Source organism: Chiloscyllium plagiosum, chromosome 3, assembly GCF_004010195.1.
Source record: "Chiloscyllium plagiosum isolate BGI_BamShark_2017 chromosome 3, ASM401019v2, whole genome shotgun sequence".
Classification (NCBI taxonomy): domain Eukaryota; kingdom Metazoa; phylum Chordata; class Chondrichthyes; order Orectolobiformes; family Hemiscylliidae; genus Chiloscyllium; species Chiloscyllium plagiosum.
Window position 1 is genome coordinate 134545815 of NC_057712.1, and position 18853 is coordinate 134564667.

Genomic DNA, 18853 nt, shown 5'->3' on the forward strand with positions numbered 1-18853 from the left:
GGATAACCATACATTTATCCAGATTAAACTGCATCTGCCATGCATCTGTCCACTCACCTAACTTGTCCAGGTCACCCTGTAATCTCCGAACATTCTCCTCACATTTCACCCTGCCACCCAGCTTTGTATCATCAGCAAATTTGCTAATGTTATTGCTGATACCATCTTCTATATCATTAACATATATTGTAAAAAGCTGCGGTCTCAGCACGGATCCCTGCAGTACCCCACTGGTCACTGCCTGACTTTCCGAAATGGAGCCGTTTATCACTACCCTTTGTTTCCTATCAGCCAACCAATTTTCAATCCAATCTAGTACTTTGCCCCCAATACCATGCGCCCTAAGTTTACTCACTAACCTCCTGTGTGGGACTTCATCATCATCAATCAGCGTGGGGGTGGCAGCTACATCAGCTGCATGGCTTATGGCGTCTGAGTAGTTTCCGAGGCCAGGGGAATCTTCTGGAATGTTTGAGGAGCGCTGGTTATGGAGGTGGATAGACAAAAGTTTGTTGTACTTACAGTTTTTGAAATTTGAGATGGAATTGAAATACTATTTGTTGAGAGTATGAATTCTCCTGAGGATGTAGTACAGAGTGGGTCCTTTGCAATTCTGAGAGAGTGTGGCCCTCAGCTGAGGCAGGGCTGACTGTAGAGAGGTTAGGTGCCGGCGCATTGCTGCGAGTGTGGAGCGGAGAATCTTGAAGGAGAACTGTTACTGGTGTTTTTGAATCTGTAGTCTGTACTGTTTGTCCTGTTCGGGTCCAAACTCTGCTGGTTTAAAGGTGGTCCAGAGTCCGTGTGGGATGAGTTGGTTACGGAGGCAGGTACTGAGGAAGCAAATGTGGCTATGGTAGCGAGTTTGTTTCAGGACATGATTGAAGAGCTTCAGGGCAGAAGAAATGACCTGGCAGTTGTAGTGGGAGAGGGACTCCCTGAGATTCTTGTAGAGAGAGGAGGAAAACTTCTTCAAGGCAGGCATCCTAGCAAGAGGATTTGCAGTAGGGTTAAAATCAACTAGGTAAAAACCAGATTCTGGATTAGTGGTGCTGGAAGGGCACAACAGTTCAGGCAGAATCCAAGGAGCTCTGTCACTAAATATGATTAATGCTGATCCTCTATCTCAATGCCTTATTCTCACTTTCTCCCCAACCTCTTGATGCCTCTAAAATCTGAACATTTAACTATCTCTTTCTTGAATATATTCAGGGACCTGGTCTCCACTGTTTTCAGCCATAGAGAATTCCACAGACTCACTATCCTTGGAATGAAGTATATCCTCATCTTAGTTCCAAAAGTTCTATCCTGTATCCTGAGACTGACCACTGGTTCCAGGCTCCCCAACTCAGGGAAACATCCTCCCTGTATCCAGTCCGACCAGACCTGTTAGAACTTCACACATTTTAATCAGATCCCCTCTCATCCTTCTCACCTCCAGTCAAACCCATGTCTCCTCAGAGGGCAATCCTACCATCCCCAGTTATCAGCCGAAGGATTCTCCAGTGCACTCCCTCTGTGGGAGGTTTTACCTCCACTTTGACTGGGAAGAGAGTCACAGAGTTTAAGCGGGACCTCCAATATTGTCGCACTCCCCTAGTTCTGCAATGGAGCGCCATTCTGGATTATGTGTTCAAATTGCCAAAGTGGGAATTGAACACAGGACCTTTGAGACGTAGGAGTGAGAATGTCACCCACTGAAACACGGCTGACAAAATTACAATGGTCCACACTTATCCTTCTTTAGGAAATTCTATAGAGAATTCTCCATAATAAGCACCAGATAAATATCTTCTCTCTTTTTCATTGTACAAGCATTTTCTTCTCTTACTGTATAAGGTGCTGCAGTCCATCTTTTGTGCAGTTTACAGAAGAGCAAGTTAAAGCCATTGGTACAATGCATTTTAAAGACAGGAAATTAAATATTTACATATTTGCATACATATGATATAATAAGCAATTACAATCTCTGTATATATGTTAAAGTGACACGATTCCTGGTGGAGCACACGATCTGAGGATGTAGATTTCTCACTGAGTGACTTGTGTGCCATCCACGTCAAAAAGAAATCCCCACCCTCACAGACACACTGTACCCCATTCACTCACCTTGTCAGCAATAAAACTGTCTCTTTCGTTGCAGTCATGTTCTCAAACAGAACATGATGTTCTCACCATCAGCAGCAAGTACTTACTGTCAGTCTGAAGAAACTTTACTAACAGGAGCAATGGGACAATTTATCGAGCAATAAGTAAAATGAGTCAGTCAACTGTGATGGTAAAAGACACACTGATCTTTCTCACAGAAAAGTGCGATTTTCTTTGCAGTGAAGTGAGATCTTTCTCACCTCTTTTGCAGTACAGTCACAATTGGTTCAGTGATTTCTTTGGTCATTTAAAAACTTTTAATCTTTGTTAAGGTAATAATGCTGGGAAATGGAATGCTTTCCAGCACTTGCATCCCTTTCAGGACAAGTACGACATGCAGTTGGATACAGAGTAAAGCTGCCTCTTTTGACTCTGCCCCCAACTTTAAGTGAAGCGATGGCATAATGGCAGACTCACTAGACTACTAATCCAGAAACTCAGCTAATGTTCTGAGGGCCAGATTCAAACCCCAAATATATCTGGAATTAAGACTCTACTGATGACATTGCTGATTTTTGGAAAAATCCATTTGGTTCATTAATGCCCTTTAGGGAAGGACATCTGCCATCTTTAACCGGTCTGGCCTACACATGACTCAATGTGGTTGACTCCCAACTCCCAACAGCAGCAACAGCTTTGTCAACCTTACCCAGCCAATTACTGCCCCATCAGTCTACTCTCAATCATTAGTAAAGTGATGGAAGGGGTCATCAACATTAAACATGGAAGTGGGCGGCACGATGGCTAAGTGGCTAGCACTGCTGCCTCACAGCACCAGGGACCCAGATTCAATTCCAGCCTTGGGCAACAGTCTGTGTGGAGTTTGCACATTCTCCCCGTGTCTGCATGGGTTTCCTTCCACAATCCAAAGATGTGTAGGTCAGGTGAATTAGCCATGATAAAGTGTTAGGTCTGGGTGGATTACTCTTTGGAGGGTTGGTGTGGACTTTTAGATTAGATTAGATTAGATTACTTACAGTGTGGAAACAGGCCCTTCGGCCCAACAAGTCCACACCGACCCGCCGAAGCGCAACCCACCCATACCCCTACATTTACCCCCTTACCTAACACTACGGGCAATTTAGCATGGCCAATTCACCTGACCTGCACATCTTTGGATTGTGGAAGGAAACCCATGCAGACTTGTTGGGCCAAAGGGCCTGTAGGTAATCTAATCTAAAACAGTGCTATCAAGCAGCACCTGCTCACCAATAACCCGCTCAGTGACACCCAGTTTGGGTTCCACCAGGGCCACTCAGCTCCTGACCTCATTACAGCCTTGGGTCAAACACGGACTGAAGAGCTGAATTCCAGAGGGGAGGGGAGAGGGACAGCACTTCGTATCAAGGCTGCATTCAACCGAGTGTGGCATCAAAGAGCCATAGCAAAACTGGAATCAATGGGTATCAGGGGACAAACTCTCCGCTGGTTAGAGTCATACCTGGCACAGAGGAAGATGGTTGGGGTTGTTGGAGGTCAGTCATCTCAGCTCCAGGACATCTCTGCAGGTGTTCCTCAGGATTTGGAGATGCCAGTTCCTCAGGAAAGTGAAATATGCCCAACTATCTTCAATTCCTTCATCAATGACCTTCCCTCTATCATAAAGTCAGAACTGGGAATATTCGCCAATGATTGCACAGTTTTCAGCAACTCCTCAAATACTGAAGCAGTCCATGTTCAAATGCAACAAATTCTGGACAACATCCAGGTTTGGACTGAAAAGTGGCAACTAACATCTGTGCCACACAAATACCAGGCAATGACCATCTCCAATAAGAGAGAATCTAACCATTGTTCCTTGCCATTCAATGATGTTACTATCACTAAATTCCCAACTGTCAACCTCCTGGGGGTTATTATTGACCAGAGACTCAACTGGACTCAACCATACAAGTACAGTGGCTAAATAAATACAGAAGCGATGAGAGGCTAGGATTATTGCAGCAAGTAACTGACCTCCTAACTCACAAAGCCAGTCCACCATGTACAAGGCACAAGGTCAGGAGATCAGGAGCTGAGTGGCCCTGGAGAAACCCAAACTGGGCGTCATGACACCTTCCATCACTTTACTGAGGATCAAGAGGAGACTGATGGGATGGTAACTAGCTGAGTTGGATTGTCCTCCTTTCTGTGTATAGCACATACCTGGGCAATTTTCCACATTTTTGGGTAGATGTCAGTGTTGTAACAGTACTAGAACAGCTTGGCTAGGGAGTGGCAAGTTATGGAGCACAAGGAGTGTGATGGAATATTCCCCATATGCCCCAACAACACTCAAGGACCCGCACACTGTTCAGGATAAAGCAACCCGCTTGATTGGCACTACATCCACAAGCACCCAATCTCTCGAGCACTGATGCTCAGTAGCAACAGTTTGTAACATTTACAAGATTCACTGCAGAAATTCACCAAAGATGAAACTTCTAAACCCATGCCCGCTTATATCTAGAAGGACCAGGGTAGCAGACTCATGGGAACACATTGTGGGTCTACCAACAGCACATGGATTACTGTGGTTCAAAAATGCAGTTTACTACCACCTTCTCAAGGGCAACTGGAAACGGGCAGTAAATGCTGGCCCAGCCTACGACACCCACATCCATAAGTGAATGGCAAAACAAAGGAAAATAAACATTCCCAGGGCAGGGACAGATACAGAGTAACTATCTTTGACAATGTCTTCATCAAACACTTCCTGATGATGCTATAAAAATGTTATTTTGTCTTGGCTTTATTTTTGAAGAGAGTTTGTAAATGCAGAGGTGGCGAAGTGGCTGATAGAGAGGGCTAAGTCAACAACGTATGAGGCCTTTCGGTTTTGTTTAAAACAGTGGTAAGAATGGAAGGGGAGTGGCCAGTTCTCACAGACCAGGCTTTCTAGTTTTATTAGCTGGAGCAGTCAGAAGCTGTTTGGGTCCCAGAAGAGTTGGAGTTTCAGTAAAAGATTCCGAACTCTACTTTCCCTGAAATCTCTCCATGTTGTTTCCCTCCTGGATTGGAGAACTCCATGTGAGAATCTGTGTCTGAATTTTTCTTATTGCCAGAGAATATATTTATGGGATGTTACTGTATTGGAATGGCTAATTAGTAATAGGCACTGCATCTATTATTTGGTTAAGTTTTCCAATAGTTGTTATTCTAAATTTGTCTTTCTTTTGGGTGTATTTGAACTATAGTGTTTAGATAAATGGTGTTTTGCTTAGTTTCAAGTAGTTTGACCAGTTACACCACATCTGGAACATGCACTTCACACCCACCTAAGGAAACGTTAGGGTCTAGGTAACCTTCTTAAAACATTCTGAGGGGATCGGGCCTGGTCCAAAACACTGGAAAGGTACAAGGGATAGGATACAGAGTAAAGCCCCCTCTACATTACCCCCATCAAACATTTCCAGCAAAGGGACAGCATGGGATTAGAAACAGTGTAAAGGCTTCTCTACATTGTCCATATCAAACATTCCCACAGCAGGTACAGCATGGGGTTAATTATAAAGCTCTCCACAACACTATTCAAGCCTCAATTTTTCTAAATAAAAGAAAGCAATGCAGATGTTGGAAATCTAAAACAAAAACAGAAATTGCTGGAGAAATTCAGTAGGGCTGGCAGCATCTGTGGAGAGAAGGCAGAGTTAACATTCAAGTCCAGTGATTCTATTTCAAGGAAGGCCACTGGACTTGAAACATTAACTGTGCTTTCTTTCTAAAGATGCAGCCAGATGTCTTCAATTTTTCTTTATTCATTGTCGTTCACCATCACATATTATGTTTTATTTATTGTCTAGTTTGAAACTTTCTCATGATTTATAATCACAAGTATACTTACTGACTCCAAAGCCACCATTCCTGCTCATGAAATCCAGAAAAGATTGTAATAGGTGGCAAAGAGTCATCACAATCCCCAGGTCTGTGACAGCAAATTGCTGCAACTTTCGATGGCTTCTTACAAATTGCAGGCCTGCTGTAATGCTTTTGTCAAAGAGTGTCTGGAGGTATTCCTTCGCCTTGCCAGGTAACTCCTCTGGGAGCCTTTCTAGCCAGGTACTAACATAAGGCCGCCAACCAAGATCGACTGGGTCCTAACATGACATTAAAAAGACAAGCACGGTTAGTTAACTCATTCTAAATCGTCCAATCCTGTCAGCACCATCATTTAAAAGGTATTGCCATCTTATTCACCATCTTCATCACCAACTAAACCATAAGATCATTAGACATAGGAGTAGAAATTAGGCCATTCAGCCCATCGAGTCTGCTCAGCCATTCAATCAGGGCTTATAAGTTTCTCAACCCCATTCTCCTGCTTTCTCCCTGTAACCCTTGATCCCTTTGATATTCAAGAACCTATCTATCTCAGTGACCTGGCCTCCATAGCCTTCTGTGGCAATGAATTCCATAGATTCACCACTCTCTGGCTGAATCTTATCTCCGTTCTAAAAGGTCTACCCTTTACTCTAAGACTGTACCCTCAGGTCCTAGTCTCTCCCACCAATGGAAACATCTTCCCAACATCTACTCTATCCAGGCCATTCAGTATTTTGTATGTTTCAATTATCTCTCCCTCATCCTTCTAAACTCCATTGCGTATAGACCCAGGGTCCTCAAACGATCCTCATATGTTAAGCCTTTCATTCCTGGGATCATTCTCGTGAAATCTCCTCTGAGTTGCTTCAGGGCCAGTACATCTTTCCTGAGATTTGGGGCCAACAATTGCTCACAATATTCTAGATGCGATCTGACCAGAGCCTTATAGAACCTCAGAAGTACATCGCTGGTTTTATATTCAAGTCCTCTCGAGATGAATGACAACATTGTATTTGCCTTCCAAGCTACTGACTCAACCTGCAAGATTACCTGAACAGAAACCTGGACTAGGACTCCCAAGTCCCTTTGCATTTCAGATATCTGTATTTTCTCCCCATTTAGAAAATAGTCCCTGCTTCTATTCTTCCCACCAAACTGCATGACCTCATACTTTCCCATGTTGTACTCCATCTGCCACTTCTTTGCCCACTCTCCTAACCTATCCAAATCCTTCAGCAGCCTCCCCACCTCCTCAATGCTACCTGTCCCTCTACCTATCTTTGTATTGTCTGCAAATTTAGACAGAATGCCCTCAGTTCTTTCAACCAGATCATTAATGTATAAAATGAAACGTTGTGGACCCAACACTGACCCTTGTGGATCACCACTTATCACCGGCTGCTATCCTGAGAAAGACCCTTTTATCCCCACTCTCTGCTTTCTGCCATACAGCAGGCTTCTATCCATGCTAGTACCTTGCCTCTAACACCATGGGCCTTATCTTAGCCTCCTGTGTGGCACCTTGTCGAAGACCTTCAGGAGGTCCAAGTAGATAACATCCATTGGCTCTCCTTGGTCTAACCCCCTCAAAGACTTCTAGCAGATCTGTCAGGTATGACCTCCTCTTGATGAAACCATGCTAACTTTTCCCTGACGTCTAAGTATTCAGAAATCTCATCCTTCACAATGGACTTCAAAAGCTTACCGACGACCGAGATAGGCGAATTGGCCTCTAATTTTTCATCTTTTGTCTTACTCCCTTTTTAAACAGGGGGGCTACATTAGCAGTTTTCCAGTCCTCTCGGACCCTCCCTGATTCCATTGATTCCTGGAAGATCACCAGTAATGCCTCCATTATCTCTTCAGCTATCTCCTTTAGAACTCTGGGCTGTAGTCCATCTAGTCCAGGTGATTTCAGACCATTCAGTTTTTCTGACACCTTCTCCTTGGTGATAGCAACCACACTCACCTCTGTCACCCAACTCTCTTGAACTTTTGGGATGTTACTTGTGCCTTCCACTGTGAATGCTGACACAAAGTACTTATTCAGTTCCTCAGCCATTTCTTTACTCCCCATTACTACTTCCCCAGTGTCATTTTCCAGTGACCCAATGTCCACTTTTGCCCCTTATATTTTTTTTTAATCTTGCAATTTTTCTTATGTTACTGGCTAGCTTACCCTCATATTTAATCTTCTCCCTCCTTTTTCTGTTTCCCTCTGTTGGTCTTTGTAAGCTTCCCAATTCCCTGGGTTTCCCACTGCCCTTCACCATATTATATGGCTTCCCTTTTCCTTTTATGCTATCCCTGACATCCCTAGTTGGCCATGGTTGCCTCATTCTCCCTGTACCATGCTTCTTTTTCCTCGGGATGAATCCCTGCTGTCTTGCCTGAATTATTCCCAGAAACTCCTGCCATTGCTGTTCCACTGTCTTTCCTGCTCGGCTCCTCTCCCAGTCAATTCTACCCAGCTCCTCCCTCATTCCTCTGTAGCTGTGTTATTCAACTGTAATACTGTTACTTCTGATTTTACCTTCTCCCTCTCAAACTGTGGAGTAAATTCAATCATATTATGATCACTGCCTCCTAAGGGTTCCCTTATCAAGTCTGCCTCATTACACAACTCTAAATCCAGTATGACCAGTTTCCTACTGGGCTCCACCACAAGCTGCTCCAAAAGGCCATCTCATAGACATTCCACAAATTCCTTTTTTTGCAATCCATTACCAACCTGATTTTCCCAGTCTACCTGCACATTGAAATCCCCCATGATCACTGTAACTTTGCCTTTCTTACATACCATTTCTATCTCCTGGTGTATCTTGCACCCCAGCTCCTGACCACTGTTTGGAAGCCTTTACATCACTTCACCAATTTATTTTTAACCTTTGCGGTTCCTCAACTCTACCCACACAGATTCTACATCATCTTACCCTGTGTCGTTTCTTGTTACTGATTTAATTCAATTTAATTTCTTACTAATAAGGCAACCCTCTCCCCACCCCCTCTGACCATCTGCCTCTCTTTTCAATAGGATCTGTATCCTTGGATATTTAGCTCCCAATCCTGATCCCCATGTAACTACATGACTGTGATACCCATCACATCATACCTGCTAATTTCTATCTGCGCCACAAGTTCATTTACCTTATTTCATACACTGCACACATTCAGATACAACACCTTTAGTCCTGTATTGACCGTCCCTATTCACATTGTCATGCCTTTATCAAGTGTGTTTGGAATTAGAATCCTAACCCTTTCCAAACACTGTCCTATACTGTGTGCTGGAGACTTTAATGACCTCTCCTGAGTTCCTCTTTCTTTTCATACTTTTCCATGCAGTTGAATCCCCCCCCATAGATGTTAACCTGCTGTGGTTAACAATTGTTAATTGACTTCTGTGTGTGTTCCTAACATACTTATTTAGTAATTTTATGTTATTTCTGTTCTTGACCGTGAAAAGTGATGGAAAGTATTTATTTAACTCCTCTGTCATTTCCTGGTTTCCCATTATTAATTCCCCAGCCTTGGTCTCCATGGGGCCTTTGTTCACTTTAGTCTTTATTCACTTTGAATATGTCTAAGGAATCTCTTACTTTCTGTGTTGTATTGCTTGCTAGTTTTCCCCAGTGTTCACTTTTTGGTCATCCTTTGCTGGCTTTTTAAACTTTCCTAATCCTCTGATTTACCATAAATCTTTGCCACATTGTATTTTTTTTCTTTCAATTTCTTATTACCCTTAACTTTATTAGTTTACCATGGTCGATTTATTCCTTTTCTAGAGTCCTTCTTTGTCATTTGGATATATTTTTGTTGTTGGTCATAAACTACTTTCTGAAACATTTACCAAAGAACCTCATTTTTTTCCCCCATTAAACTGTTTTCCCAGTCCAGCAAACTCAGTCCTTATCCTTAAGTGATTATCCTGATTTAGGTTTAACACAGTTGTTTCCACCCCAGGTTTCTCCCTCTCAAATTGAATGCTAAATTGTGTTATGGTCACTGTTCCCTGGGGGATCTTTTCCTCTGAGATCATTTATTAAACCTGCCTTAGTACACATTATGATATTTAAAATAGCCTGCGCTCCAGTTGTATTTACAATATACTGTTGCAGGAACTGTTCCAAATACACTTTCTGAACGCTTCCTCATGGCTACCTCTATCAATTTTAATTCTTTTTGGGAAGGTATCTTACCATGTAAACCATGGCACATCTGCTGATTGTGGCAGGGCTAGCTTGGGAAAGGCTGTCCACTTCAAAGAGGAGCCTCATGCCTCGTGGCAATCTGATGCGTTCCCCATTGGACAAGCAAAGAGTCCGGGTGTCATCCAGTACTGTGTTGAGGTTTTCCACCCACACCGTGTCTACTGGGCCATCCATGATTATCCATCGCCAGCTGGACATGGCTGTAACATCTGGAAGAACAAAAAGAGGGTGCATTAATAGAACCTGCACCCTATTATGGAATTGTCATGCCAGGATGTGAACTTGGAGTCCTGGTTTAAAATCTCTGCAGACACCAATTGCTGACCCAGAAGAAACAAGCTTCCGGTTCCAGTTCTTGTGATACAAACTGGATATCATGACCATTACATTTGCCTTGACATGACCTTCTTCAGTCACTCAGAAAGCAAATAGATGAATACAAAAACAGAAGCAAAATGGTTCTGCCCCACTTTCTAAATCAATCTTTTTCACCTGTTCTTACCTGATTTCTTTAAAAATCAGTGGTTCTTGCCTTCCACATCACTTCTCTAGTCATTTATTCATTTTTGCCTTCCACTCAACACACATCTTATCTTTTGATCTTTAATACAAGCCCTTTACCTTTCCCAGTCTTTGAACTTACTTATAAACTGTTCAGTCATTAAATATGACAAAACAGAAGGATTAACTATGTATCACTGCTCTCAAAGAACAAACTGGTTTGTACCACTTGCCTACTCCACACATTCCTGCAACATTTTCTCCTCCAAATATTGCTCTGTAAGACCATGAGAGCAGGGGTTGGCCATTCAGCCCATCGAGTCTTCTCCACTATTCAATGAGATCATGGCTGATCTGATAATCCTCACCTTAACTTTCCTGCCTTTTCCCCACTTATCCTTGATTCCCTTCCAGATTAAAAATCTCTCAATCCAATTTTATCTGATCTATTTCTTCCTGAAAGCTACTATTGAGTCTGTGTATGCCACCCTATCAGACAGAATTCCATCCCAAACCACACACTGTGTAAAAGACCTTGTCTTCCTGTCACTTTGCTTTCATCTTCAATTTCCTCTTAGACTTCTCTGCTTTAAAGAAAACAATCCCAGTTTTTTACTGTTATAGAGTCATAGAGATGTATAGCACTGAAACAGACCCTTCGGTCCTACTTGTCCATGCTGACCAGATATCCCAACTCAATCTAGTCCCACCTACCAGCCCCTGGCCCATATCCCTCCAAACTCTTCCTATTCATATACCCATTCAGATGCTTTTTAAATGCTGAAGTTGTACCAGGCTGCACCACTTCCTCTGGCAGCTCATTCCATACACGCCCCACTCTCTGCGTGAAAAAGTCACCCCTTAGGTCTCTTTTATATCTTTCCCCTCTCACCCTAAACCTATGCCCTCTTGTTCTGGACTCCCCCACCCCAGGGAAAAGACCTTGCCAATGTACCCTATCCATGCTCCTCATGATTTTATAAGCCTCTATAAGATCACCCCTCAGCCTCCGATGTTCCAGGGAAAACAGCCCCAGCCTGTTCAGCCTCTCCCTATAGCCTCTCCCTGGCAACATCCTTGTAAATCTTTTCTGAACCCTTTCAAGTTTCACAATATCTTTCCGCTGGGAAGGAGATCAGAATTGCATGTAACATTCCAACAGTGGCCTAACCAATATCCTCTACAGCCGCAACATGACCTCTCAACTCCTGTACTCAACACTCTGACCAATAAAGGATAGCATACCAAACGCCTTCTTCACTATCCTATCTACCTGCGACTCCACTTTCAAGGAGCTATGAATCTGCACTCCAAGGTCTCTTTGTTCAGCAACACTCCCGAAGACCTTACCATTAAGTATATAAATCCTGCTAAGATTTGCTTTCGCAAAATGCAGCACCTCACATTTATCTAAGTTAAACTCTATCTGCCACTCCTCAGCCCAATGGTCCATCTGATCAAGATCCCGTTGTACTCTGAGGTAACCCTCTTCGCTGTCCACTACACCTCCACTGCAAACTTACTAACTATATCTCCACAATAGTATTCCTTTCTCCCTGGATTGAATTCCACCCAATGTGAATGACAGGTCATTAGGGTGAAACATTAATTCTGTTCTCTCATCGCAAAAACAGAAGTTGCTGGAAAAGCACAGCAGGACTGGCAGCATCCATGAAGAGAGGTCATAGTTAACATTACGGGTCTAATGACCCTTCCTCAGAGCTGATAGTAGCTAGGAAAATGTCAGTTTATATGCAGTCAATAGGATGGGGGGAGGGGGTGGGTAAGGAGTAAACAATGAGTGGGGATAGAGCCCAAAGAGAGAGAAGAACATTTGGACAGACAAAGGAGTGGATAACAAACTGGCTAGGAGGGTGAATATCTGTTAATGGAGACTGTTAGTAGCTAACAATAGGCCGTGTGGAATGGCAGACTATGTGATGATAAGCAGGAAAATCAACATTTCGGGCAAAAGCCCTTCATCAGTATCTGAGAGTCCCTCCTCCCCGTAGCAGAGCTGTCAGTTTACTTCCACAACATGAATCGCAGTGGTTCAGGCTGTATATTCCTGATGACGGGCTTTTTGCCCGAAATGTTGATTTTACTGCTCCTTGGATGCTGCCTGAACTGCTGTGCTCTTCCAGCACCACTAATCCAGAATCTGGTTTCCAGCATCTGCAGTCATTGTTTTTGTCTATGTGATGATAAGGTCTGGTGTGTGGGGTCGTGGCCTAGGACATGGAGAGCTGATGCTCCCTGACCTGTTAAAGTGGTTCAAGCAGTTTTTGTTTATGCTTCTGATGAACATTTCATTCATAATTATTAACCTTTCTTTATTAAAATATTTCTCACTTGATAATAATCATTAAAGTAAATAGTCCTGTACATAGCACTCACCTGTCAATGGCCTTCTGAATTATTCATGGGATGTAGATGTATTTGCAAGGTCAGCATTTATTGCCCATTCCTAATTACCCGTGAGAACATGGGTGAGCTGTCTTCCTGAACCATTGCGATTCATGTTGTGGAAGTACACTGACAGCTTTATTACGGGGAGGAGGGATTCTCGGATACTGATCCAGCAACAGGGAAAGGAAGGAAACATGCTTCAAAATCGGGACGGTGTGTGACTTGGAGGGGAATTTGTAAGTGTTGGCGTTCCCATGCATCTGCTCTTCTTGTCCTTGGTGGAGAGGTTGCCAGTGGTATTCTGGTGCTTTATTCATCAAGGTAAGTGGACAATATTCCATCACAATCCTGGTCAAAGCCTTGTAGATAGTGGACACACTCTGGGGTAGCAAGTTGTAGTAATACAGTCGGTTCTGCTAGAACACATGTTTCTTCAACGCGAATTGGCTTTAACACCATTGAAGAATTTAAGACCGTTATTTGCAGTACGCGAACTTTCCTTACCCGTATTGGCTATAACGTGATTCCGGTCTCATCCGTTTAAATGGTGCGGCTATTGCGCGATTTTCTTCTAACTCAAGATCACATGACAACAGACCTATCACGTTATCTCAGAACCACTGTACTTTCTCTAAGGCTATTCCAGGTCAGTATCTGATGAATGCTGACCCCTAAGATACTGATGATGACGGTAGGGTGGGTGAAGTTGGGGGGAGGGGACAATTCAGTCATGGTCATTTTCTCCTGCATTTCTAAGAATGGTAATTGTCTAGCATTAGTGTGATGCACATGTTACTTTCCTTGTATTACCTCAAGAGGAATGTTCTCCAGGTCTTGCTGTGGATAAGGATTGCTTCACTATATGAGGTAGGTTGAATGGAACTGAACACTGTCCAATCCCCGACCCCATTTCTGACACTTTAGTGGAAGTAGTGATTGCTCATGCAGCTGAAGATGGTTGGGGTGAGGAAGCTGTCCTGAGGGACCCTGCAACAATATTCTGGGGGTGATCTGATGTCTTCCATCAAACACAAACAGGTTACTTTGTGATTGATGAAAGACATTCAGGCTGGGGGAGGTAGGGTAAGCTACATGTCACGCCATGAGGTTGTTGATTAGGGTGATGCTGCTGCTGTTGATGGCCCACAGTACCACAGAAATACTTAGGTTTGAATTTTTGGAACTGTCCTCATGTAACATGATGACGTGAACATATAGCGTGTGGTAAATAGATTGGTGAGTTGCAATTTGACAATGTGGAAATATAATGTTATAGAGATAGCAGGCAAACATCAAACTTAAAGGAGGTTATGACTGGATGTTACACACTTCTGGATACAAGATGTCCAAGTAAGATAGGAGAGGAAAGAGTGGGTGAGGGATTGCACCATTAATTATAAAGAATATTCAAGTGCTGGAGGGAGATGATCTACCCGTGAGGTCAAAGATGGAATTTATTCAGCTAGAGTTAAGGAACAACATAGCCTGCAATAACATTACTCCGTGCAGTCGATTGGCCACTAATTAATGGGAAAGAAGCAGAGAAATGAACTTTTAAGAAAATTACAGCGAAGTGCTCAAAACATAGAATAGTTGTAATGGTGACTTTAAGTATCTATAGTGGTGTAAAGACAGAGACAGCAAGAGTATCTTCAGTACGTTCAGGAGAATTTTTGACAGCAATGTTTGTCCAGTTCAATGAGAAAGAGGCATTGCTAAATCTGGTCTTGGCAATACAGAGGGTCTAGTAAATTTCCAGCATCCACTGTTCTTTGGTTTGTTTTTGGTTCTTTTGTTCAAGTAGACTGAGTGTCAGCTGGGCAACTTTTAGGGACAGTGATCATTCCATCACAAGGTTTAATTTCTTTATGGAAAAAGGGAAAGTAGGAGTTCAGAATGACAATATTCAACTGGAAAAGATCTTCCGAATGCAAATAAATAATAAAAACGTGGTAAAAGGAGGGGCTTAAAAGGGAATTGTGTATGAATAGCTGAAGAATTGAATGAATACTTTGCATCTGTCTTTACCAAGGAAAAAGATCCTGCACAGCTCACAGTGGAAGAGGAGGTAGTTCAAACTGCTAAGGAGCTGGTACCGGATAGGCTGTCTGCATTTAGGGTTGATAAGACCTTATAATTGGCTGAGAGATATCTGAGGATATTGAGGGACATGAGAGTCAGAGAATCCCTGACTCTCTGTCTGGAAGCAGGCCCATTAAGTGAACACTGATCTTCTGAAAAGTATCCCCTCAGACCTACCCAATCCCTGTAATGCAGCGATTCCCATGGCTAATCCACCTAGTCTGCACATCCCTGGCAATTTAACATGGCCAATCCACCCAACTTCCACATCTTTGGGCTGTGCAAGGAAACTGGAGCACCCAGAGAACGCAGACACGGAGAGAATATGCAAACTCCACACAGACAGTTACCCAAGGCTAGAATCGATCCTGGGACCCTGGTGCTGTGAGGCAGCAGTGTTAACCACCCAGCTGCCCTTGTGGGCCTAATGAAGACAGTCTGTCTACTTTCAATCCTGTTCAGGTGTCTCTGGAAAGTCTAGCATTAATTGCCCAGAAACTGAGTTGATTTGCTCTCAGGGCAATTAAGAGTCAGCTATATCTGTGGTGTGGACTGACAGTGATATTCACTCATCAACAAGAAACAGATGCAACTGTGAAAACGTTAACCTGTCCTACTCTTTTAATTTCCTCTTGATCAAGGGAGTTTCTCATGTTTCTGTTCAGAATTGCTCTACAGAGCACTTGCATGTATGTTTTTGTCCCATTTGTGTTATGTGTCTGTTGTTAAGGGGGATATAGTTGAATTCAGACAAGATTCGTCAATAACCACTTTACCACTTGTTTGAAGAATATGTTTGCATATATTAGATGTGTTATTATTGAGTTTTTGGAAAGCTTGGAAAAGGCTCTTTTACTCTAACCAACAATAATAAAGAGAAACATATGGATCATTTTGGTGATTGAATAAGTTGTTTATACTTTTGCGGGAGCTAGTGAATGTGATTTATTTAGACTTTCAGAAGGTTTTAGATGAAGTCCCACCTAAGGGAATATTATTTAAAATTAAAGCACATGGGATTGGAGGTAGTGTATTGAGATGGATAGAAAATTAGTTGACAGACAAGAAACAAAGAGTAGGGAAAATATAAGCCTTTATCTGAGAGGCAGCCAGTGAGTAGTGGGATACTGCAGGGATCAGTGCTTGGACCCCAGCTATACACAATATATGTAAATGATTTAGATGAGGGAACTAAATGTAATATCTAAAACTTTGCAGATGGCACAAAGCTGAGTGAGAGGGTGAGCTGTGAGGAGAATACAGAGATATTGCATTTGGACAAGCTGAGTGAATGGGCAACTACATGTCAGATGTAATATAATGTGGATAATTATAAGAATATCCACTTTGAAATTAAAAATGGGAAAGCAGATTTATAATCTGAATGGTTGTAAATTGAGAGAGGACAATTTCCATCAGACCTGGGTGTCCTTGTATATCAGTCACTGAAAGTAAGCCTGCAGGGACAACAAGCAGTGAAGAAGGCAAATGTCATGCTGGCTAGAGGATTCAAGTACAGGAACAAGGATGACTTGCTGCAATCATACAGGGCATTAGCAAGGACACACCTGGAGTATTGTGTGCAGTTTTGGTCTCCTTATCTGAGGAAGGGTGTTCTGGTGATGGAGAGAATGCAGCAAAGGGTTACCAAATGATTCCTGGGATGGCAGGACTGACAGATGAAGAGAGATTGAGTCGTTAGGATTATATTCGCTGGAGTTTGAAAGAATAAGGGGGTTCTCATTGAAACCTAATAGCACTTTGAGTGTTCCTACATCACATGGATGCACTAGTTCAAGACACTGGGGATGGACAATAAATGCTGGCCTCACAGCAATGCCCACATCCCATGAATAAATACAGAAACAATCCCAAACATTACCAGCTTCTGTACCTGTTTAGAACCTGTTAATCCTTAACTTCCTTCATTTCTGATACAATGGTGTTGATCTGAAATGTTAACTTTGCTTTCTAATCCACACGTATTATCAGACTCATGTCAGCATTTTCCATTTTTACTTCATTTGTTAGAACCCTCACTAATTTTTCATTACTTTTATTCCTTTAACAGTTTTGAACTATAAGCTGTAAATCACTGGTAGACGTTGGGGTAGCTTGCATTAAAAAGAAAAGAACAAACCAAATAAGCTTTATTTGGTTCGGAGACCAGGCCTGGAGGCTGATTGCAGGCAGAGCCTTGATTAAAATGGTTCTAACAGACACAGCAACCCTGGGAAGAACAGTGCGTTTAACCAGACAGCAGAGGTTAGCTGCGAGTCCAGTACCTGGGGACTGGTTCCAGCAAGTCTGGAAGAGAATCTACGTTCAAGCAGATGGCAATTGTTGAATGGTAAGTGAAGCCTCAGGAAGATTCAATCAAACTATCAGAGTGACAGCAGAATTAAAGTTTTGGTTTGAAATGTGTTTCTGAGTGATAGTTCGGTGCTACTGCTGAGACAGCATGAAGATTTCAAAGCTAAATTTCAAAGCCTAATCTAATACACCAAGTTCTGGAAGCTCAGTAAAAAGCTAAGTTAGAAATATTGCTGCCTTTGCCTGTGTGAGTCCACATTTATGACAATGAAATAACACATGGTGAAGGACAGTGAAGTGATCTGGTCAGCTTTGTTATTTTCTTTTGTTTCTACCTTATTTGTTTGTCTCCTTTTTGTGTGAATGGGGCTAGAATTTGAAATGAATTTGAATTTAATTTGAATTTGGATTCAATTTATTGTCATGTGTACTGAGGCATGGTGAAAAGCCGTGTCTTGCGAGCAGTACAGGCAGATCAGAGAGTTAAATAGCATAGATAAACAAATAATACTTAAACAGTGGCAAAAACAAAAACACAGGTACAGGCAAATACTAGGAGTTTGTGAGTCCATTCAGTATTCTAATAACAAACGTTTCGTCCCCTGGCTAGGCGACATCATCAGTGCTTGGGAGCCTCCTGCGAAGCGCTTCTTTGATGTTTCCTCTGGTGTTTATAGTGGTCTGTCCCTGCCGCTTCCGGTTGTCAGTTTCAGCTGTCCGCTGTAGTGGTTGGTATATTGGGTCCAGGTCGATGTGTTTGTTGATGGAGTTTGTGGATGAATGCCATGCCTCTAGGAATTCCCTGGCTGTTCTCTGTCTGGCTTGCCCTATGATAAGTAGTGTTGTCCCAGTCAAATTCACACACACGCAGACAACAAGCAACATGAAATCGACTGGGACAACACTACTATCATAGGGCAAGCCAGACAGAGAACAGCCAGGGAATTCCTAAAGGCATGGCATCCATCCACAAACTCCATCAACAAACACATCCACCTGGACCCAATATACCAACCACTACAGCGGACAGCTGAAACTGACAACCGGAAGCGGCAGGGACAGACCACTATAAAACCAGAGGAAACATCAAAGAAGCGCTTCGCAGGAGGCTCCCAAGCACTGATGATGTCACCTAGACAGGGGACGAAACGTTTGCAACAAAAACTTCCAACTCGGCGAACAGAACCACAACAAAGTGGTACTAAGTAAACTGTTAGACCTGTGAACTGACAAATCCTCGGGATTTGATGGATTTCAGCCTAAGCTCTGAACTAAAGTGACTAGTGAGATTTTTGATGCATTCATTTTATTTCTCAGTCTTCCTTAGATTCTGGGAATGTTCGATTGGATTGGAAAATCCCAGGATGTAATTCATTTAGTTACAAAGAGAG

At 42.8% G+C, this 18853-nt stretch overlaps 1 protein-coding gene across 1 annotated transcript in view; it reads right to left on the bottom strand.

Moving 5' to 3' along the window:
- LOC122540190 (dynein axonemal heavy chain 6-like) overlaps positions 1-18853 on the bottom strand; it is a 472579-nt gene that overhangs the window by 132843 nt on the left and 320883 nt on the right. Inside the window, exons 37-38 of the mRNA XM_043675544.1 lie at positions 10146-10366; positions 5969-6221 (exon numbers count right to left, since the gene is read on the bottom strand). Coding sequence (XP_043531479.1) covers positions 5969-6221; positions 10146-10366 — 474 coding nt within the window. The remainder of the gene's footprint in view (positions 1-5968; positions 6222-10145; positions 10367-18853) is intronic.